The following is a 24,491-nucleotide window of genomic DNA, read 5'->3' on the forward strand; positions in this document are numbered from 1 at the left end:
TTCTAACTTCCTAATCATTACCTCTATCTCCTCTTCACGCTCCGCTAGTAGCACTATATCATCAGCATACACCAACGTCCATACCCTGCCGCCAGTCAACTTCGACCCCCCCCCCCCCCCCCAACCATTCTCCCTCTTCTAAATCCGCCAGCAGCAGGCTGAATAGGTGTGGACTGAGCGGGCACCCCTGCCTTACCCCCCTCGCCGTCGAGAACGCCGCTCCTACCTTTCCGCCGATCCTCACCCGACTCTTTGTTTCTTTGTAAATTTCCTCTACCCTTACCCTTAGCCCTTCCCTCACCCCTCTCTCTTCCATAGTCTCCCACATCACCTTTCTGTCCACCGAATCGAACGCCGCCTTCAAATCCACAAAGAACGTCACCATCTTTCCTTTATCCCTTCCCACCTGTGTATTGATTAAATAGTTCAGCACATACAAGTTGTCAATTGTGCCCATTCCTTTCCTGAAGCCAGTTTGATTATGCGGTATCATCTCCTTCTCCACTACCTCTCTTTCTAACCTTTCCGCTAGTGCCATCGCATACACCTTATACAATGTTGGCATCAACGTCACCCCCCTATACTCTTCTACCCTTTTCCTTTCCCCCTTCTTCATTATTGGCCCTATGAACCCCTCTCTTCAATCCTCCAGCCAGCCCTCCCCCACCCAAACTCTATTACATGTCTTCCATACCCACTGCTCCATCTCTTCCCCCCCCATACCACCATACCTCAGTAACTATTTCATCCCCCCCTGGTGCCTTTCCATCCCTCAGCTTTCCTATTACCTTGCTGATCTCTTTCCTCTGCACCTCCCTTTCCCCATCCCCCTTCCTATTTGCTGTCCCCTCGCCTTCTGTTACCTTGTTCTCCACTCCGCCTAATAATCCCATGAAATACTCCTTCCACTCCTGCTCGCCTATTTCCTCATTCACCCTCTTCCACTTCTTTCTTTCCCTGTTTACTATCTCCCATACCTTGCTTTCTGTGCTTGCTTTCGCTGCTTTTTTTATGAATCCCTCATTTCCTTCCTTTTTCCCCTCCTCGCATAGCCTATTATATTCCCTTCTTTCCTTTTTATACGCTTACCCTTTCCCCTCCCCCTTTCTCCAGTTCTCTAGACTCTGCCCAACTTCCACTTTCTTTCGCCTACATTTCTCACCCCACTAACATTTTTTCACTTTACTTCCTCCCCCCCCTCCTACTTCTGAAGCTCTTCTGAACTCCCCTATTCTTTTCGATAGAGAGATCAGTAATGGTCGGAATAGAATGGGATTTGAGATTTTCATAAACTCGACAATAGCATAAAATACACTATCATCAACGGTAATAAAACTGTAGCTTTCCAGAGCTAATTGCTTCAACGTCCAGGAAATTCGTAAGGAAAAAGAAGACTTGCGTCATATTGCTCAAGCGAATGATGCAATTCGTCGTAAGCATAAAATTATCAAGACGGGAAAAGAGTCGCCGTAGGAAACAATGACGGATGTCTTTAAACCTCTTTCAACTCCGCTGCAGGAATTAGTCAATGTTTTTCAAGGCACGAAACCTATCAAGGAAGAGGCGAAGACGAAAATCAGATCTGAAACGAAGGATGAGCCGAAGAGCGAAATGGAATCCGAAGCAGACTATTCTTTTGCAACTGCAGAAGAAGAGGATCAAACTATCACAGAGTCGTAAGATCAAAAATGGAATATCTTGAGATGCTCAACAATAAACAAAGAGAGCACGAGTTGGGTTTCGTGAACAGGGTACGGAGCCTCTCTACTGCCGGGCTGATGGTCGGTGACTAATCGATAAGCTTCGAGCGCAATTCCGTTCATATAGGTGGTACGCTTTATCCGAAAATTCAGGGACTGCTCGAGCTGCTGTTTGAAAAAATGTACAACAGCGCTCGCGTTACCAGCAGGGACAAGGAGAATGACAGAAATATCCTTTTCGCAAGAAATGCTCACAGAAAATACTATAGCGCCACCGAGCCTTTCCGAAACACTCAGAGGGCCAAATTCGAGCCTTTAATTGCAGAGCTGCTCAATATTTCTACATTAGTCAAAGCCGTATTCCCCTAGTAAAAGATGTCGAAGCGTATGGGCAAAGGTGTTTTGCTACCTCAGGCTTGGGTTACTCGATAAGGTGTTGAAACAGATTATATTTTCTGAATCGACGCTAACGAGTTGGTGCAACGTCTTCGTTTGCTTATAGCCGCTCAAGCAGCTGGGAATACAAGTTACAACGATGAATTATGTCGATTCTCGAAGAATTATGGGAAGCCGGAATTATTTATCAGCCATCTCTCGTCGTTGATGTGTTCAGACGTCAGCTTAATGAAAATACAGCTGCGAGCACTCGCGGGCCTCCGGGTGCTGCCTTTCAAATAACAGCGAACGGATATTTTGATATACAGAACCGAAGACTGTGCAACGTTGCAGATTACGCAGAGCCAAACAATGCTGTAACTTTAAAAATCTTGAGTGAAAAATTCGACCTTCTGCAGAAACAAATTAACAACCTCGATCAAATAATCAAAGCTTCGAGATCCCCACGGGCAAAGCCTTGGATACCTTCTACGAAGATTTTAGAGCAGGCAGAGACCTGTCAATTCGAAAAGCTGAAATCATTTCCAAATTGGGCACCAGACTAAGAGCATTGGAATATGACCGAAAGAAAGCTAGCGCTGGTGCATAACCTGCATAAGCCTGCATGCCGGAATTGCCCGCGTCGACGTGTAGACGTGCGCGGCGTCGACGAGACCTGAGGGGGAGATCTTGTTCATATGACGTCGTACGCTCGAAAAAACAAAGGCTACAAGTATATGCTCACAGTCACTGATATTTGTTGAAAGTATGCGTGGCTGTACCGATACAGAGCAAGTACGGGGATGATGTTACAAAGGCGACAGAATCTATGTTAGTTCAAGGACGGATACCAAAAAAATTATACGTGGACAAAGACACGGAATTCTACAACTCAAAATTTGAATCTCTTATGAAACGCTATGGGATCAAACTTTACTCCACGTACAGTAATTTGAAGGCGCAGATCTGTGTACTCTTTAATCGTACGTTGAAAAGTGAAATGTGGAAACAGTTGAGTACGCAAGGAAGCTACAAGTGGCTGGACATCTTATCTGATTTGGTATCAGCTTACAACAACACAAAACACCGAACCATACAAATGAAACCGTTGAGAATGAAAGACAATTATTACATAAGGCGTCCAGAGGGCTTCGAGCGATACTTAACATATAGGTGTTACGCCCCGACGTACCGCCTTGGTGTACCTTTTTTAAAATTCCATTCCAATTTATTTCTTCAATTTCTTCAATGCACAGATATTATTTCATCAAAATCTCATATTCCAATAACGGCGAGTTCCACCCCTCCTGGCAAAAGTCAGGTAGAGACCAACAATGATCCCTAGTATAAGTTTCGACTTTTTTTTATTTAACTGGTACCATGAAATGAGATGAGGGACTGCTGGATTAGCATCGGTAGCGCTCAGCCTGAAAACATCCCTCTTTTTAAGTTAAAACTATAACCAATAACTAGGATAAACCACTACAAAAGGGTGAACACAACATCTACACATTATAGTCCTCCTTATGCACAGTGCTTGAAGAGAAGAAACTTTTTATTCACAGATAAACCACTACTTTTGGAACCACCAAATTAAAATAGAATACTTATTAGGATGTATGAATAAATGTGTGAATATTGTATGTAAATATCTCTTGTTCATATTTTTAATGTGTCACCGACGAGATTGAGAATCGTCGGAACACCGTCGAAGAGCGTGAAGTAACGCTGACCGTGTGGATTCGGGTACCGGGAGGTCACCCTCGCACCTCGTTGGTTAATTACCGTTGTAACTTATTACAACTGTAGCTCCTTGGACCCTCAGGCCCAAGAATACGCGTCTTTCGTCTGTCAAGTCGCGAGGTGCGTGAACGTCAACCCGTATTAGCCCTTCTTGAGTAATAGTAGCGTTCGGAAAATCTTAGTTGTGACCGGCCTAAAGTCTCTTGCTAATTTGTCGAAATTCGAGCGTTCATATTATCCTATGACTTGAAAAGACTCACTATCTTCTACGTTCCATCTTTCCTGTTCTTTACTAAATCTAATTATTTCGAGAATAGACATTTTTATGATATTCCATTTTCTATAATTGAATCAAGTTCGGTCCACATTCAATCGGATCTGGTAATATTAAGTGCTTATAATGATAAGCAGTTACATTATCACTTTCAAATAATAATCGTTAGAATACCTTCCAATATACATATATCAAAACCGCGAGTGAATCAAATTGACATTTTCAACCATAGCTTTCGATAGTAGAGTATTATTCTGAATTTACAAAGACTAAGTGCTCAACGTTAACATCATTCGGAATCATCAACCCTTCCGATCTCGAGGTGAGGTCCTGATCCAGAAATTCTACTGACGCAGACCGACACGATCCGATGGGTCTCAATCTCGCTGTATTACATCTAAAGATGAGTCACTCCGAGTGCTAATCTCCAACATTGAACGAATTCTAATGTTTTCACCTGTCTAATCAAAATTTAATATCATAATATCCAGTCAAAAGTAACACAAGAGTTGGTGGCTAGCTTCACTACCCCAATTAGATCAAACATATTGTTTCCAAGATTTAAGCACAACTTGATATGACAGCAGCAAGAATTGGTGTCCAGCTGTAGACAATTCCCTTGGGAATTTAGAGAGTTATTCTCCGGTTTTCAGTTTAGCCCCACTTTAAATTTGATTTAAGATAATCTAAAAATAGAGATACAATAATCACGACCAGCTAGTTATAACTACCGTTCAGGATAGATGTTCTTAGTATCAAACAATAAAATCATTTAGGATAGAATAACACACGATTCGCTAAAACACGTAAACGGTCAAATTTAGTGATTCTGCAGCTTCTCTGCATTTGAATATAAATTCGTCCGTCGGCGTGGATCGTTATATGAACTCAAACGCTTTATAAATTGTTACTTTCGGCTTTTATGTCATTATCACCATTCATTGTTATCAGACATTTCAATCACCAAATTATACAGAATATACTTCATCTTTCACCAGTTAAATTATTTCAAAATATTTATCTTGAATGACAACCGTTTCCCATATGTATTATAATAAATTAGCCCCAATCATTTGACCAAACCTCACAGACCTGTACAGAGCTATAGCAACACGATCCTACAAATTACCGGCTTACCGAAAAGTAGGTCTTTCTTAGTTTTAATATTATTCATTGTCGTTACGTGGGAGCATCTTTGATTATTTAATAATCATCAACTACCACCGCTCAGTACACTCTCACCCCCACGTAACACCGGTAAACTTCAAAACTGGTGACAGAGATCGAATCAGCAAATTCAAAAATATCTACGAGAATGGTTACACTCGCAATTGGACGACAGAGATATTTACGATAAGCCAAGTGGACAATACCCATCCTGTGACGTACAAGCTCAAAGATCATTGAAATCAACCCATCACTGGCGGTTTCTACAAACAAGAGCCCCTCAGGGTTGAACATCCGGACATCTATCTCGTGGAGACGGTTCTCAAGAAGCATGGAAAAAAATCATCTGTAAAATGGTTAGGTTTTGACAGTACATACAGTAGTTGGAGAAATGAATCTGATATGTAACATTATAAATTAAATGGATGATATTTTTGTGTAATAAGAATGTCTTTATTCTACACCCTATAAATTGAATATGCGTTGGGATTCGACGCTATACATGTGGGGCATTACACGCCGAATCAACCACTTTTAAATCCGACCCCTTTCAATTTGGCTGAAAGTTTGTTATCCTTCTCTACTCTATGAAAACAGTTTTTCGGAATTTTTTCAAATTTTTCTATCAGATCCCAAAAAAGTTATGAATGTTTAAAAATATGGCTTTTTTTTCAATAGTCATGACTTTCCCAAAATTTGAAGTATCGGGCCGTTTTTTTTTTTTTGAAAATTTTTGTTTTTTAATGTCCTTTTTGCAAAAAAATACGAAAAAATTACTCAAACCTATTGTTACGTCCGGCATATCGCCACACGTCTCCCTCATCTTGCCACCCTCCCATGATCCTTGCAGTATCCTTATCATTTCATTCCTACCCTCCTATTTCCATTCTGGCTCACGCCACTCACTTTTTGCCGACTCTGCTACTTGTATTCCCCACCACTTTGCACACTTTACGTCTAATCCTCTTCACCTCAGGCACTCCAATTCCAATTTTTGACACGAACAAGTCTTTCTTTCCAACACTCAACAACCTCACGTATAACTTTACTCATTAATTATGAACTACACCCTCTGCTCGAAACTACTCCACAAATTATCCAACCAAATATATAGTTCATACCTCAAACGCCCAAATGTTATTCAACCATGATTCAAGTTTCTGTTGTCTCCGGATGTAAAGGCCAAGGCGAACTAGTTTGTTCCTCACCGCTCGGGAAAAAACGACGTCCACGGACGTAATATTGGTGGCCAGCGGTGGTCTTCGCTTTCTGGAACCTAGGTCGCCGTAATCAAATTGTAAGGGACATATTACCCGGTCACGAGATTTTAAGGTCACGCTAAATAAAGTTTTGAAAGTCGATCATTACCCGTTGCCTCGGGTCGAAGAAGTGTTAGACGTGTTGAGAGGGGGGAGAATATTCACGAAGCTGGATTCATCTGAGGCATACCAACAGTTGCCGTTAACCGAGAGGGCAAAAAATTAGTGGTGATAAGCACCCACTTGTGTCTGTTTCAATATAATCGTTTGCCGTTTGGAGTGTCCACCCGACCGGGTTCTTTTCAAAGGGTGATGGCATCTCTATTGTTAAGAATACCAGGGGTAATCGTCTTCATTCATGATATTTCGATCGCCGCGTCGGAAGGAAAAAAACACCTAGATTGGGTACGAGAGGCGGTTAGGCGATGCCGGATTGCGGTTAAAGTATGAAAAATGTGAATTTGCGCAACAGGAAACCGAGTATTTAGGATTTCGAGTGAATGATAAAGGAATCCATCCCTCAGGAAACAAAATAGATAGTGTGAAAAATGTGCCAGCACCAAAAAAATGTTTCAGAAGTGAAAAGTTTTTTGGGCTCGATTAATTATTACGCACGGTTCATTAAGAACATAACAGATAAACTTTACCCATTATACGAACGTTGAAAAAAAAAGATTTGAAATGGACGGATGAATGGAATCGAAGCTTCACTTAGATTAAAAAAGAATTGTCAAGTGAACTTACGCTGGTACATTTTGATCCAAAAAAAACGATAGTGGTTACATGTGACGCATCGCCGTATGGAATTAGCGCAGTATTATCACATCCGGAAGAGGACAAATATGGTAGGCTGATCTGTTTTGCGAGTTGGACGTTGACAGTGAGCGAAAAGAGATACGCGCATCATGACAAAAAGGGCTTATCGATAGTATTCGAAATTCGTAAGTTCTATCAATATTTATATGGAAACCAGTTTACTATCCAAACGAACAGCACCACGTTGTCAAGTATATTTCACCCTGATAAATCGATCCCTGAGATCTCAACAGCACGTTTGCAGCGTTGGGCTATATTCTTGTCGGTTTTTAAGTATAATATCAAACACATTCAAGGAAAAGAGAATTATACTGGCTGGCTCAGTAGACTACCAATTGAATATCTGCAAAAATTGGAAAAAAAATTTCAAATACTCCAAGATATCGATTATACGTTCATGAATAGTATAAAAGAATCCGATTTTGCCTCGCTTGACTGAAGCATGGTACGGAAAGCTACGCGTGAAGAAGTTGTATTGTGCCAGATAATAAGATATTGGATGGACGGATGGCCAGAAGCCAACCTAAAAATGGAGGGGATGCAGAGCTTTTGGGAGAAACGCGACGCGCTCTCAGTTAAAAGCAATTGCGTATTGTGGGTGTACCGTGTGGTGATCCCCAGCCAGCTGAGATCGCTAGTGCTAAAGGAACTTCACCATAGCCACTTTGGCGTGGCACGTATCAAAGCATTAGCCCGATCATATGTTTGGTGGCCCCAAATAGATGAAGATGTCAATGAAATTACGAGCGCATGTTGGCCTTGTTTAAAAACACGTAAAAATCATCCCAAAGTACCTCTTACTCCCTGGCCGTGGCCACCCGTCCAATGGCTTTGTATTTATGCGGATTGTTTAGGACCAATCGGCGGGAAAATGATTTTGATAGTAATTGATAGTCATTCTAAATGGCCGGAAATATTCGTTATGTCGAGTATGAGCGAGGAAACAAAAATAAATGTATTCCAAGAAATGTTTGCTAGGCACGGTTATCCTGCGCATATTGTGACGGACAATTTTGCCACGTTTACGGGGGAAAAATTTCAGTGGGTACTCTGAGAGGAGGCATTAGGCATAGAACGATTGCGCCGCACTGCCCGGCCACGAACGGAGCCGCAGAAAACCTCGAAGATACGTTCAAATGAAAAGTCAAAAGCATGATGGATGATGGCATGTCATTGCAGTTACCGGTGCGACAGTTCTTGTTTGATTTTCGAGCGACGCCCCACGCGACGACACAGAGATCTCCAGCCGTTATGATGACTAATAGAGAATTAAAAACCCGATTTTCTATTTTACACCCACCGTTGGCAGCAGAGCATGTTCAGATCCGCCAAGAACGGCAGATAAAAGATCACACGGGCTCGCGAAGGATAGATTTGCGGGTGGGAGATTTAGTTGTAGCAAAAGTTTTAGAGGTGGAGGGGAGGATTGGGCGCCGGCCGTGATGATACAAGAATGGGCGCCAGATACGATGTACGATGTTAAGACAGGAGGCGGGTTGATTTGGAAAAGACACATGCCAATCAGTTAATTTCAGCAAAAACGAGCAGGGTTGCGGACACGGTTGACAACGGCCAAATGGTCACAAAAAACAGAATCAACCGTCAAGCGTTGAACCACGACGATCAGAGCGAATTCGCCAAAAGAAAGATAGAAATGCGTGAAGATAGTTAAAGGCAATAGAATTAAGAAAACAATGTATATTCATCGTATACATAAGGTGGTGGTAACTACTACAATATCAGGTACAAGCCGGCTGGCAAACATAGCGGGGGAGGGTGCGGTATCCCGTTCCCGTACGGTGCTGCCACGCACATTAGTAAGATAAGGAACCGAGACTATGGTAAAGAGTGGGTGGCAATACAGTCAGTCGGTCTCGGACGCGCGACGTGTAAGCTCGAAGTGGTCTCGAGAAAATAATAATAAAAGACTACAATACAAGGCGTATACTGTGTTGTTGATTACGTTCCTCTCCTATTCCCAGGTCACCGCATTACCAATCACACGTCAAGTTGGAGACAACAGGCCAATAAGCACTCAAAATATTCGAAAACGACATCAAAACGAACGACATCAGCAACAGCAACAGCATGAAATCTCCCGGAGTAACTACGTGAACACCAAAGTAGTGACTAGCGCTAGACAACCACGATAAAATACGAATCAATCAAGCACCAAGTACGAGACCAATTTGGGAACTCATCTTCCACGAACTCACATACGACGTCCACCTCTGCTTCACCGACGATCCGACACTGGACACCGGAGACACCACACGCACTTACCCCAGGACAACTACACCGGCAATCTACAAGCCTCACAACCAGTCGACTGTGCATTTTTTTTTTTTGTGATCTTATACTGCATCCACCTGTAAGTTGTTATAATTTACCTTGCTAAGTTAACCTACATTTTTCACTACCGCAAAAGCTTGAACACTAAAGTACGATGCCCGACACCCAAGACGATAACATGTCATACGTATTAGCCGAAGACGCTATGCAATGGGTTCAGCCCTTCAACGGGTATAACATTTCAGTAGACGACTTCATCTTCACAATAAAACAGGCTAACTCACTCGTACGACCGAACGAAAAATCAATATTCGCGAAAATGATCTTGCTCAGAATGACTGGAGATGCAGTAAAAATATTACATGGCAAAGAGTTCATCACGATAGATGATATTATCAAAATTCTCGAACGACCTTTCCAGACTCTCAACGATATAAGCGACATGTTTATTACACTTACAGGAGGCAGCATAAAGCAAGGCTCATACAAGAATGTTCTAGTTTTTGGCGGGAAAGTAGATCGGTTAACAACGAAATTGCTAACCACGATTCTAGCCGAATATTCCCGCCACAGAGTCGATGGTTGGTTGAACCACATTGACCAACAGAGCCTACTGACTTTCATCAGAAGTCTTCACGATGAGCCAGAATTAAGGGTAGTCAGTCATAGATTAACCACACCCAGCGGCGCGATAGAAATTACTTTCGGTAAAGAGCGTGAATTGATGAGGCAACGACTATCAAGTGCTGGTCAGCTCTGTTCAGCCAATCTTCCTCCTCTGTGGCCGTCAACAGCGATTTCTCTTCCATCCACATCTTCACCTCCGACATCATCTCTACCTTCGGGATTACCACCACCCACCCCCTCCCTGCCATCTCCGTTTCTGCCGTCCACTGCAATCCAATAACCTCACTCACCCCCGCCCCCGGCGCCGGCCACATACGCACAAGCAACATCCGAAAACGGAACCAGTGATCAGCCTGACATAGTTCAGCAATTTTGAAGCCGTTCAAGTCACTCGGCCGCGGAATGCCGCCATGTTCTCAAACAATTCTGCACAAAATGTAAACGAATCGGTCATTGACATACGTTGCCGATTTATCGATACTTATAGACAGGACCGGAGTCAAGAACATTACTGTAATTACTGCAGACGGTTCGCACATATAATTGACAAATGTAGAACTCGCGCTTATAATAACGTCAACCGTAATTCAAACTATGACAATAATCAGATAATGACCGAACAGTCCTTAAAACCGAACGACGCCCGGTGTTCTCCCGGCGGCACCAATAAACAGCGTTCACAGCAAATCACGTCCTCATCACAAGATCAATAAAAGACAAACCACCAGTGATTCAAATTAATGCCCCTAAATTGTACGAGAATTTGACATTCATAGTTGACACAGGTGCCCACGTAAATCTAGAAAAAAATAGCGTCACTAGACCAAAAGTTCTGCGTACAGCAAAAGAACGGCTATCCCTTACCGGTATTACCAACCAGACAATCGACACAATTTCTAAGACCCAAACTCACATCAATGAAAACAGCCACACGTTTTATATGATCCCAGATAACTCCCTTACTCAGCAAGACGAACCCCTGAGGGGGTCGCACCTTTAAACGCCTGTCGTGAAACAAAACCCCTCGCGTTCGAACATCTCCTTCACGACTGTACCTCTGACGCTACCAGATCAGCTGACATATTACACGTATGCGATTACGATCTTGCTGGCTCTGACGTAGTTGCACACCTTACATTAAGTAACTTTAAATTCTTTCACAACACATCTCAGCAAATTTTTCGAGTACCAACGTTTGGACTCACCGATCTCACGCAGTTAAACACAAAACCCGACCAAGTCTAAGTCCTTCCAGTAAAATTAAACTGCCAAACGTCAAACACTGCAATCGACAAGACTTTCGAAAGACAGAAAGATGTACCCTGGACGAACTCGATCAAATACCGACGAATCAGGCAATCCGACTCCACCTAAGAAACGGAGCAACCCACAACCGACGGTTATTGAAAAATCTTTCGATTCTTCACGCAGCTAATCATCTGACGACGAGGCACTCATGTTGTCACTTCTCCACTGTAAAAATAGCTCTCGTGATCCCGCAGTTGAACGTTGTCAAAAAATCTATACCTCCAGTAACTTGGAATCACATAAAAAACCGAACTTAGCACACCAGGCTGACATATCTGACAGTTCCGATGACTTGATGACACCCGACTCCGACTCAGAGGGCTATGACGCAGACTCAGACGAACGACTGTCCAGGTGTTCTAACTCAAAATACCATAATACACCAACGTACGCCGACTTTTTGCTAGACAGACGGCATCAGCCGTTAAGACGCAACGTCAATATCAAAGAAACAAATACCGACTTATTCGACCAGAATGACAACTTAGCCCACTGCATATCATCCGATTGCAAATTATCACAAGGTGTTGCCATAAAATTGGTGTAAAGAAAAATCGTAGACCGAACCCAACTGAACGGATTTTCTCCGGCAGTTACCGACGTCATTCCGACCCCCCCACACGGTGATAAATACATATACAACTTGGTGACTGAAACAAAGTATTATGAAAACCCACTCCAAAAGACTTCTTCCAAACCCTGACAAATTTAAAAAATATTTTGTTCGAAAACAAGATAAAATCCATATCAATTCCAAGACTAGGCTGCGGACTGGATAAACTAGATTGGAAGTCCGTACGCTGCATGATCCATTATATATTCAAAAACTCTGACATTAACATTAAGATCTGTAAAAACGACAGTTCATCCTGTACCACTTGGAATCAAGCCGATCCAACAGCTGTGCAGGTCAGTGTTTCAGCCACTCTTTCGCCGGCTGCACCGCAGCCACCTCAGCCTTTACCTCGATTTCCCTTCTCACCTGTTCGTGACACATTAAACCCCCCAGTAGCCGGATTCTGCAACTCTTTACCGAGTACTATCGATAACGTTACGTGGCGACGTTTGTCGCTTGCACTATCGATGGTTGAGACAGACAGTGATTCTGTAACTACGCGTCATCGAACAAAATCGTTGCAAGATGTGCTGTGTGTGAAACGACAAAAGTCGACAACTTTTATTGAAATGTGATAACGTCGCATATTACTATGAATTGTATAGGGACTTTAGTGATTTTAGGTAATATAATGTAAAGTGTCGGTCGCATCTGTGTAAATTTATATAAGCGCGGTTAGCTTGCCCGTTGTGTCAACAATAGTGAAACTGCTTATTCCTTTGTTCAAACTACCGTACTTTAATTATTTGAACCTACGATAAATTCTGTTTATATCTTGTTTGCAAAAAAAGAATTAGAAGCGGACGGGCGACGGATGCACAATTAGCGGCAATGGTGCAGTTTTTCGAAACACACAAAGGGATTGCGGAAGAGAAATTCCTAATTATGAATAAAAAGGAAGAACTCCGTAAAAAATAGGATCAATTGGCAAATGCTTTAAATACAGCAAAAGGTGCAACCAAAACCACAGCTCAATGGCAAGTAGTACGTATATCCCAAGACATAATATTTTTAATTATATTTTACCAATTGCAATATAAATAACTTGAACGATCAAATTTCATGTACACAGACTTGAAGAGATATGAAATGTCGAACATCACAGAAAGCACGTAAAATTACAAATCAGCGTAATGCAACAGGCAATAAAGAAATTGACGAAGTTCCATTGACACCATTAGAGCTAAGAGTCATTGGAATCATTGGGAAAAACTACGTTGCAGGTAGCTTTGATTGTCCAGGTAGCGTTCCTGAAAAAGAGGTATTTATTATATAGTTTGTGGAAATTATATTTAAGTTGACATTGAAGTAGTTGAATACATGATTTGTAATATACTATTAATACTCCCATTGTAACATTGAATTTTTGTTTCGTTGACTTGAAATAGGAGTTACAAGAACAGCTTGCTGCAGGCGACTCCTCACCATTATCAAAACCTCCACGTGTAATTAGCATCTTTGACCACATAGCGAGTATATCAACATGCACTGATGTTTTTGAATCAGACGTTGCCAATGACTATGGAGATAACGGTATGACTTTGTTATTATGAAGTATTCTGAATCGTTGTTCCATTTCAAACATTATTATTTTTAATACCGATAGAAAACCCCAATGTTGACCTCATTGACTGGGAATATATGGAATTGAGAAACACCGATGAAGGCATTGCAGAAAGTAAAGTGCAAGTCAAAAATATAAAAGAAAATATAGAAAAACACGCACTAATAGAAACATTGGATGTACAAAACAAATCGGCAGCAGTCAATGCCAAGAGCCACCGATACTTCAAAGATTAACAAAACAAAAAACCTTACACAACCGACAGTGCCCCAACTACAGGACCAAGAGAACGTATGTATTCTCAATTTGCATTGAACTTAGAATGTTGTACGTGATTCTGTCATAAATGTTACATGTGTACAATATCATCATTTATGAATTTTAAAGAACACTGATACGATATCGAATATAGACTTTGTAGTAACAATTATGCTATTCTGTTTCAAGAAAGACAATCTAAACAATTATCTTCTACACGGGACCAGTTTGCAGCAATTGCTGAGTCACATGCCCAATCAACGATGGTTAGTTGTAATTTCAGTAAAACTGCTATCTATTTACTATATGATACAGGATAATTTTCATTTACACAAACTATTTTCGCAGATGCTAGCTGAAGCTGCAAAATTACAGGCAGAAGAGACAAAGCGTCATGCTGATGCTATGGGTCGATTGACAGAAGCGATGGAACGGCAAGCTGATGCAGCTGTGCAAAACGCTGAAATGAAAAAACGAGAATCGAAGTCATGCCTCAGCTAGTGGAAGTACTATCACAGATTTTACCAACTCACCAATAATAGTACAGTATAGTGTAGTGTAGTGTAGTATAGGACTCCATCGTAAACAACAAACTATTGAACATGGACCAAAGTTTATATCAATAAGTATTATTTAAATTCAAAATGCCAAAACGTATTCTAGTCAAAATATAGATGTTATGTACTCGTCTTATGATATACAAATATAATATCAAAATGTTAAACCGATAAGTGATATAGTGAAAATATAGATATATGTACTCGTTTTAGAATATACAAATATAATATCAAAATGTTAAACCAATAAGTAATATATAAGAAATTTAAATACACGTTATAGTTTTATAATAATAATAAATACATATATTATTATTCAGATTTTACAAATTTATTGAAAATTCGGTAAACTAAATTTAATATTATGTCGTATTACATTGTGATATGCCTCGGTTTCACGGACGCGAACCAAGCAAGAACTACCCATCCCTTTGCCCAGGGTACCGCTATCCTTAGACGGCTAGCAGGCCCATACACCCGTATACTTGAGTATGGCCTACGCGCCGCGTCAGCCAAGTCAGGGGTACGGAATTTGCCAGAAACAAAAACATAAAACCACCCCTGACTTGTGCCACCTCCACTGCGATACGTAAGCATATCTTGGGTATATAACGAACGGCCGGACCCAAAAGTCCCAGTGTATTGACAGTCATAGTAGTCTGCGCTCCGCTCAGCAAAATCTCAAAATTAAATCAATCGATGAAGAGTAACTTGTTCCCCCGTACCAATATTATGCCTCTCATGGTCTACATCCACCGTAACAACATTAGATCTTTCATAATCTAAATCATGCATGTATTAACCGATCTTGAATACGGCGAGCAAGTGCAAGAGGCGGAAGATTATTGTCGTCATCATCATCCATGTTCGCCATGTTAGGTATATTTATTACATATTCATTTGGATCCTCATACATATCTGGTTGTAGCCCAAAATCAATACGCATATTGTGTAATACTGCGCAGGCATTAACAATTTTTCCAGCCATTCCAGGCTCATATTGCAAAACTCTGTGTTTAGAAAGACACCTCCACGTACTTCTAAGCGCTCCAAACAATCGTTCAATACAGTTTCTTGCACTACACAACGATTGATTATAATTGAAACGTTGGGTTTCTTCTCGTTCATTAGGTAATGGAGTCAGGCGTGGTTCCAAGGGGTAACCCTGGTCACCTGATAAAATATTCAACATTATGAGTAATTTATTTATCAATGAATTACCATGTTCAAAACTACTATTCATAAATGTTACAAGTTTCAAGTTACAACTTACCAAAAAGAAACGTTCTTTCTCCTCGATTATATTCACGCTCCATTATGCGTCGTACAGAGGATGTATTCCATATGTATGTATCATTTCTTGCCCCAGGATAACGTGCATTGATGTTTAATATCGTTAAATTACGATCACATATCTGCATGGAAAACGTTTTCATTATCCATAGTTGTGTGTTTTATTACACTCGTATTTGCTACGTATCTACGTGATAACGGTTAAAAATTGTACCGCTTGCACATTGAGTGAGTGATATCCATGGTGATTAACATATGCCACCTGATGTTCTCTAGGCCCAAACAATGCGACATGAGTGCAATCAATTGCTCCAATAGCTCCTTGAAATGGTTGACGTGCGGTGACAAATTGAGATGCTGCTCGTTGCCGGTCTTCCGGAGTCATGGGAAATTGTACCCATGGCTTTAGTAATCGTTCATTAATAGCATTTGTGACATCACGAATGCACCGGCTCACTGATGACTGACTTAATGAGATATCGCACTGGTCTCCTACTGGACGTTGATAATAACCGGTAGCATAAAATCTCACAGCTGTTAATACCTGTCACGTGAATATACTAAGTATAGTTCACAATAAAATGCAAATGGGTAATTGGCATGCAAACATAATACTCGTGTTTGGACTAAGAGTCCACTGTCCCTCACACGTTGTAAACTAGGCTGTAGAGTGTCAATCAGGTCTGCTGCAAGTTGTGGGTTTATGCGGTATAATTCAATAAACTCTTCATTTGTTGAATCAAATGAGTCTTGCTCTCTTCGCATCAACTTGCGTTCTAATTTTTGTTCTGAACGCCTGACTCTACAATCTAAATTCAATACATCTATCGCAAGATGACCCTCTGCCATCCTGTAAAAATTTGAATGAATTAAAAATTTAAAACCACTTGTATTACACCTCATAATAAGTTTACACGGATGACGCGTAAACATCGGAATGCTTTATAAACAAACATAACCTATCAGTTATCAGATTTCATTGAATCAATCATTTGACTTGAATGATAAAAACATATATAATACAGAAAACTTGGCACTTACCTCAACTATAGCCACTATACTTCAGTATTAATAACCGAATAAATTAATTCACAATGGCATAGCACGTTCTTGTAACTCCGTATAATGGCTTTTAACTCTTTTTCTTTAACCAAAGGCGCCTATTGCGCGTAGCTTATGTAGGTAGTACTATAAAACACAACATTCAAGCCTAAACGAGCGTTCTTCAGTCCTCGTTAAGCTAAGCAACATTCGTCGATAGTTAGCGACGCGGCCGTCCAACAAACATCGACATCACGGCTGTAGAGAATCACTTCAAACGAAAAACGTCGATAGCATTGGTTAACGATAGCGATAATTATCGATAGCGAGTTACAGAATCCGGCTACAGATCTTCTCCCGCGCCATAAGCGCGCATCACACGCTCCTAGCCTCTTTCGCCACCCCCTCTCCCTGCCCAGAGACGCTTTTACAATTCATCCTTCTCACCTTCCAATTACTCCTTCTGCCCCCCCCCCCCCCCCCCCCTCCCCCCCCCCCTCCCGTCACCTCCGCTGGTAGTTTCCTATAACAGCTCCGCAGACGAGCTACAGCAAACCCTGCAGCAACAAAACACAAAACTGACACTTACTGTGACAGGAATTCCCGTCCTCGCGCCTTCGTCCCTAGTTCACAAGTTTACCTACTCAATGAGACCGAAACGAAACTCGGAGACAATTACAAAGGGCTGTACTAGATGAAACGTACCATAAACCATATCAGTGCTGAAATATATCTCCCGAATAACAAGACAAAAGTAGTCCACATGAATAAACTTAATACAGCACGCTGACGTTACTATCAATCAACCCCGACTCTCGTTTCTGAAATCTCCCCCCCACCATCCCGCGCCACGCACATTCTACTTCCAAAATATTATGTCATGACACCACTACATCATGAACAACCAAACGTCGATAATGAAGTTATCAACAGCTCCACAATTAATTGGCTGACCGGATCTTAATCAGACCTTATTTTCATAACGTATTATTACAGGTCCTTCATAACTGTTAACGGCACTAATAACTCGGTACCATACTCCATGAAGCGAATAGAGCCAAATCCGGGTCTCTATTTCGAACAACTAAGAAACCTTCGGACCTTTAACAACGAATGGAGAATGATCAACTTTATCGACCTCGGTAACATATTCCAGGAATTCAATCACATCTCCGAATATTTAGACATGATTCGTAATGAATGTACCGCAGCATGGAACCATTGTAACACAGGTGACCATATACGCATGTTGACCCAGATATTGAATCCGTCCAGGAAATACCAGACTAAAATAAAAAAATTGATAGGCCACCGCCTCAACAGCAAATCCCATGTGGAATTGGCTAAACTCGTAACACGTCACAAAAAAACGAGGTGCCATATACTTCATAGGCGCGATCGCAAAATCACTTTTCGGAACGCTAGACGCAGAAAACGGACAATGCCTAAACAATCAAATCGACAACTTGTATAATGACATAAAATACTTAGCGACACTACTTAACGAACAAACACACGTTGTACAGTCAACTTTCGGAATCTATAAAAATAAACTCGACAACATTATACAGTGTGGTTGTGACTAAGATGATGTACTCATAATACTTACGAACCAGGGAATTACTTCCAAAGCTCAAATATCAAATAACAAATTCGCAATAGCTCTCATTAACCGTTTAGTCGAGCTAGACGTATATATGAACAAGTTTGAAATTGATCTAAGTAACCTGGTTGAAGCCATCTTATTCGCACAAAATGGTATCATTCACCCAAAGGTCCTGTCCCCAGCACAGATCATATCTAGTCTTCAACACATTCAAAATTTGAAACCTCAACTCGAATTTCCGATACCTATGGACGCCCCCTACGCTGGAAGAACTGAATAGCATATCGAGCTTAGACATCGTTTACATCAAACCACGTCTGATTCACGTCATAACTATCCCATTATTAAATAACGACGCTTTTAACCTTCCTCACCTACTTTCAATACCTGCAAAACAAAAATACGACTCGGTAGATAATAATTCGCGTTCATACAGCCCGCAAGCGATTACGTAGCGATAGCCTTCAATCGCACATCGTACTTCCAATTATCGGAACTCAGTTTTTCAAAATGCATCCCAACTGAAAACATCTACATGTGAGGACTAAACCAACCTCTGTTCCATATCGGAAACCATAAACTTTGCGAAGTAGACCTATTCTTGAATCCTTGGCAATTAGCAACCACAAACTGCGACATGAGACTGGCATCATTCACTGGCACGTACTGGACTGCATTGCCTAACTCGAATTCATGAATCTATTCTGCTTCCAAAACAGCAACGCTACATAACTTATGTCCCAGCGACTTCACGTACCGTGTTTCGATTTCAGGTGCTGGCACCATACATCTTAATAACACGTGTACTGGACATACTAGAGAGACGACCCTGACGACTAGCAGACGTTTCTAATCAATTGAATCCAACTCATATATTCCTGACTTTCATCTTGATCTGCAAGCAATCTACAAAAATCTCAATTCAAACCCTTCGACTAATCTATCAACGGTATCTATCTCTCCATTAAGGAAACCCTCGTTTGTTAACATCCATGACTAAGCCGTCACTGGTATAACTTTACGCGAGATAGAGAGACAAAGCACTGACATCAGTACTTGCTATCGCGCGCGTCAAGGTACTTACCTTCTCACAAACAACCTTACCGACGCCCGTATATCCCTCATCGCTTTTGCCCCCATATACTCAATCTTAAAATTTTTGCTGTTCTCCAATATCCTGAAATTGTGTGCCGCATATGCCACCGAAATTCGAAACCCAAACAATCGCGGCCCCACCATTTGACCAGATCTGCTGTACCCACTATCTCACATCCTTACATGTTTCCTGAAAACATTGAGCATACCCAACAGTCCCAAAAATCAAAGCGCCCCTCCCAATCCCCGGCCAGGCTAGCGCTATCAGCTAATGACGACCTTGCACGCTCTCCGTGGTTAGATTACGGGATGCTTGACCGACTTTAACATCTCGCCACCATGGCTCCTGTATCGCAGTTATTGTCATATACCGCGTTATCGTTTCTACCCAATCTCCGGCTCTCACACGACAATAATTGCTATATGTTTACGCTTGTCTGCTATTTACAAATCTACATTACTGTATACTTAGGACGTAAGCCAACTCCGACTATAACTACATCAAATGGAATAAATCCTACACTGCCTACAAAACCCCTTGAATTCTTTCAATACTTTTAAGAAGTATTGTAAACTAGAAATAAGTATACTAACCCGCTTAAACCCGCAATAACCCTAGGCGCTCATCATAAAATTATTCGATGTACCATCATAATATGTACTACCTTCTGTACCGAATATCCATCTTCATAACAATGATAACATGACAAATCAACCAATCTGTACCTAGTTTAAGCTCATGTTCAATAAATATTTCAATTACCTTCCTTTAGTATAAGCCCAATTTGTAAACACACATGTTATAATTCTCAAATGTCTAATTCGTGAAGGTAAATATTTCGATTGATCTTTAAGTTCAATTCACAAGTAACCACATACTTATGGGAACACATATATTGTTATATCTAGGTATCGTTCAATATCCAACGTTTTAAACTAAACCGCTATGAACATATTCACCTTGTAATCATACATTCTCAAAATATTGTATTCACAACTTTCGCATATGCATACCATGTACCATCTTAATCATTTATAATAATACGACACACACACAATCGAAGCTTCACTCACTCATCATAACGCAAACAGATTACAAAGTTATGTACAACAGATTATAACCAGCGACTTCAATCGTTTCCGGCTATTCGATCCCTGACTTCTTCTAATTCTAAACATTCGCTCGCTCTCCATCATCAATGTTTCCTTCAAGGGGAGGGGCAGGGGGGGGGGTGTTACGTCCGGCATATCACCACACGTCTCCCTCATCCCTATCATTTCATTTCTATCCTCCTATTTCCATTCTGGCTCACTCCACTCGCTTTTTGCCGACTCTGCTATTTCTATTCCCCACCATTTTGCACACTTTACGTCTAATCCTCTTTACCTCAGGCATTCCGATTCCAAAGTTCGACACGAACAAGTTTTTCTTTCCAACACTTAACAATCTTAAGTGTAAGTTTACTCATCAATTGTTAACTACATACTCCACTCAAAACTACTCCGCGAATTATCCAACCAAATATACAGTTCATACCTCAAACACTCAAACGGTATTTAACCCTATCCCAAGTTCCGGTTGTCTCCGGACGTAAAGGTTTAGACGTAAGGTGTGCAAAATGGTGAGGAATAGAAGTAGCAGAGTCGGCAAAAAGTGAGTAGCATGAGCCAGAATGTGAATATGAGGATAGGAATAAAATGATAAGGATACTACAAGGATCGTGGGAGAGTGGCAACATAAGGGAGACGTGTGGTGACACGCCGGACGTAACAGTGTTACGAGAAATAAGGCTAGTAGAAGAAATTAATTTTTTTTTATTAAAAAAAAAATAATAGAAATAAAAAAAATACCACCCTGAAAAAATTTGAGAATTTACAGAAAATGTCAAAGTTTATTATGATAAAAAGAAAAAAAAATCAAAATTGGTTATCATCGAGAAATTTTCGATCTTTTCCAAAAATCCAAAAACAACGATGAAGATAGGTTTCAATAATTCTTTTGTAGTTTTTTCAAAAAGCGCATTGTAAGACAGAAATTGTTTCAGAAAAAACGTTCCGATAAGTCAAATTTTGGAAAAGTTATAACTATTCCAAAAAAGCTATTATTTCAACAATTCATGACTTTTTTGGCGTCGTAAAAATATTTGAAAAAATTCTGAGCAACCTATTTCATAAGGTAGAAATGGAAAAAAAAAACTTTCAGCCAAATCGAAAGGGGTCGGGTTCAAAAGTGGTCGATTTGGCGTGGAATGCCCCATACATATTATATACATCACTGTACAATGTCGAATTGTACCACATACGCTACGATGCAGTAAATATAAAGCCAAAGCACATCTCATAACTTGAGGTCCAGTTTATTTACATGGCCTACAGCCCCACGGAAGCGTGTAGGTCGTGTCGTGGAATACGATCCGCTTGTCGTCATTCCATCTCACAAGGAAACTGCCTGAGGTGTCCCACTCCCGATTTCGACCATTTGACGATATGTTGTTCTTCATCGAAATCTAAGCGACACATTTTTTTTTATCGGCGGAAAAACGGTTTGAAGCGGTGAAATCAGCCGCCAAAGTTGGGCATCCTCAGTGGTTGTTTCATAGTTTCGCATACTTCCGGTTGCGATATTTGAATGAAACCAATTAGAGAATAATTCTTATGATCAATAATGAAAAATGCATTTTGGCCGGTTACGACGGGGTTGAATAGTCGAAAATAATAGAGGTTGAAAGTTGAAAAATTTTTATAACTAAAAAACTATCATGCGGATTTTAATGAAATTGATTGCATTTGAAGCAGCAGTAAAGTAAAGGATACATGTTTTTGCGTTCTCCGAAATAACGTCACTTAGGGGGTGAACTACCCTTATACACGTGCAGCCGAATTCCCATTAGAATCGCACTATTCTGCTTCAATTCATCTTATCTAACATTACAAAGCTTTTTCTAAGCTACAATTTAGGAGCTTCTTCATTGCAATAAATTTCGGTTACATTTATAACAAAAACCACTCCCACAAATTGCAAAACGGTTTCTGGAATAGTTTCTCATACGATCGTGAAATCTTCCGGAGCTCGGTATTTCAGTAGTTTGTGAGGTTACTGGAATCGATTCCGAGCTCACAATTTTGGAATCAACATGGCTAATGATGCAAACACTTAGGACTTTCATTATTATTTTTTCCAAAACATCAAAAGAAATCGGAAAGTTAACATGGAATGGCTTGTATACCATTGAAGAAATGAAAGTTATTGTGTGACGCAGAAGCACCAAAACAATTAGATTTTGTTTCGGCGAAGTTCTAATTTTATCTGCCTATTGCGACGTATTATGCGAGACATATGATAAAAATAAATCAGTTGTTCTGGTTGACTGGCCAGACAATAAATGCAGTCGTTATGTGCCGCCGAGCATCAATTGATATTATTGATTCTGACCTTGCAATTTTGGAATCATCACATAGTAGATGGCACAGAATTATATAAATATGATATTGTTAGATTTATGAAATAAATACAACGAATGAGGGAAATCGGGATCTATTTTATTTTATAAATCCAAACACGTCAGTGTTGCTCTAAGTCTATAGTCTAATAATTTTTTTCTTTTTCCCGTCTGATTTCTTCGCTATCCGTCCACCGTCAAGTGCACATTATTGTACACCGATGAATAAAAATCTCGACTTACTACGAACCCTACAATGTATTGAATGACAACAATAATTGGTTATTCTTCGGCAAATTATTTCTGTATACGGAGGAATATGCATTGCATTACTCATTATAAGTACTGCAATAATGGTAATCGTCGAAAAAATGACAAAAACATAAGGACTTCTTGCACAAGGAATGACGAGTAATCGCAATATTATCGCATCCTGTAATTTCACAATGTGAGGAACAAGTTTCTCCGAACCCGAAGTCCACAGGATTTTCGAATCTTTCTGGCTTCACTTTGGTGTAACTACTTTTGAACCAAAAATACTTGAAAAGGTTGACATATCATGGACATGATGCACAATTGGACCGAACATACCACTTGGTTCTTTTAGAACCAAATAAAGTAGGAAAAGAAGTATTCCTTCAGCTGATGTAGTTGGCTGAATTGTGTAACTGTGTGTAGTAAAAGCAACTGACTGCACTAGACATTCCACCTTCTTTTCTTCTTCGACTGCTAAAATTCTCCCAGAATGCATTTCTAATTCGAATCCACTTTCATCTGAATTATACACATTCGATAAACCGTATATTTTAAAATTTTGCTTCACACCTGGTAGAAATTGTTCAGCTTATTCTCTCAAACTTTCGGCATTTTCAATCGTTTTTTTTTTTTTGGTAATAAATTTATTAATTTTCCTCGATACGATATGAAGGGCAATTTCGAATAAATTCGCCCAATGTTCAGATGCTTCAAACCAAAAATCTTCATGGCCTATTTCTTTCTGGGCTTGTAGCGCCCACCTTCGTAAATCACTATCGTGCACTGGTAATCTATCATCAACAGCGAATTTGAAGTTCTGCCATGTGTAGTCACAAACTTTAGCAATTTTCGGCTTTCATGTTTCGCCCTTATTTAAATAATGAGCCCAGCGGCGTAATTGGCGAACATATTTCACTTTTTTGAACTTCTGACGGACACTTTCAATGTTCAAATTTTTTTTCCAGATCTCCAATAATCAACTGCTCCTGACTTGTATTCGTATGACATGTTCTTGTCATTGCTGGTGCATGCGTCTGGAGGCGATTTTGGTTCATAAATTGCAGATGACCATTCTTCATCCGCTACTATTTCTATTTTGAAATTTTTATAGTGTTCTGCAAAGTACAGGCAACTTTCTTTCCCCATATCAACGCCAGTGTATTCATTTATTGCATTTAACAATATGCTTTCAAAATGATTTTTCA

General features: G+C 40.4%; 1 protein-coding gene across 1 annotated transcript; it reads right to left on the bottom strand.

The window, feature by feature from the left end:
• Positions 1 to 14,986: 14,986 nt before the first annotated feature.
• Positions 14,987 to 19,636, bottom strand: LOC124175578 (putative nuclease HARBI1). Its single transcript, XM_046555976.1, has 5 exons — positions 19,581 to 19,636; positions 16,498 to 16,699; positions 16,064 to 16,393; positions 15,830 to 15,971; positions 14,987 to 15,729 (listed from the first exon to the last, which is right to left on the bottom strand). The coding sequence occupies exons 1-5, from the start codon at positions 19,634 to 19,636 to the stop codon at positions 15,344 to 15,346; spliced, it is 1,116 nt and encodes a 371-aa protein (XP_046411932.1). The 3' UTR covers positions 14,987 to 15,343.
• Positions 19,637 to 24,491: the final 4,855 nt, after the last annotated feature.

The sequence above is a fragment of the Neodiprion fabricii genome, chromosome 2 (genome assembly GCF_021155785.1).
Source record: "Neodiprion fabricii isolate iyNeoFabr1 chromosome 2, iyNeoFabr1.1, whole genome shotgun sequence".
Classification (NCBI taxonomy): domain Eukaryota; kingdom Metazoa; phylum Arthropoda; class Insecta; order Hymenoptera; family Diprionidae; genus Neodiprion; species Neodiprion fabricii.

What these genes read in the sequence shown, in the direction of transcription:
- LOC124175578 (XM_046555976.1), bottom strand. Translation starts at nt 19,636, where the DNA reads ATGGGGGCAAAAGCGATGAGGGATATACGGGCGTCGGTAAGGTTGTTT. An exon ending in TACAGCCTAGTTTACAACGT is followed by an intron (nt 16,394 to 16,497) that starts GTGAGGGACAGT and finishes TTCACGTGACAG; the next exon opens with GTATTAACAGCTGTGAGATT. An exon ending in ACTCACTCAATGTGCAAGCG is followed by an intron (nt 15,972 to 16,063) that starts GTACAATTTTTA and finishes TTTTCCATGCAG; the next exon opens with ATATGTGATCGTAATTTAAC.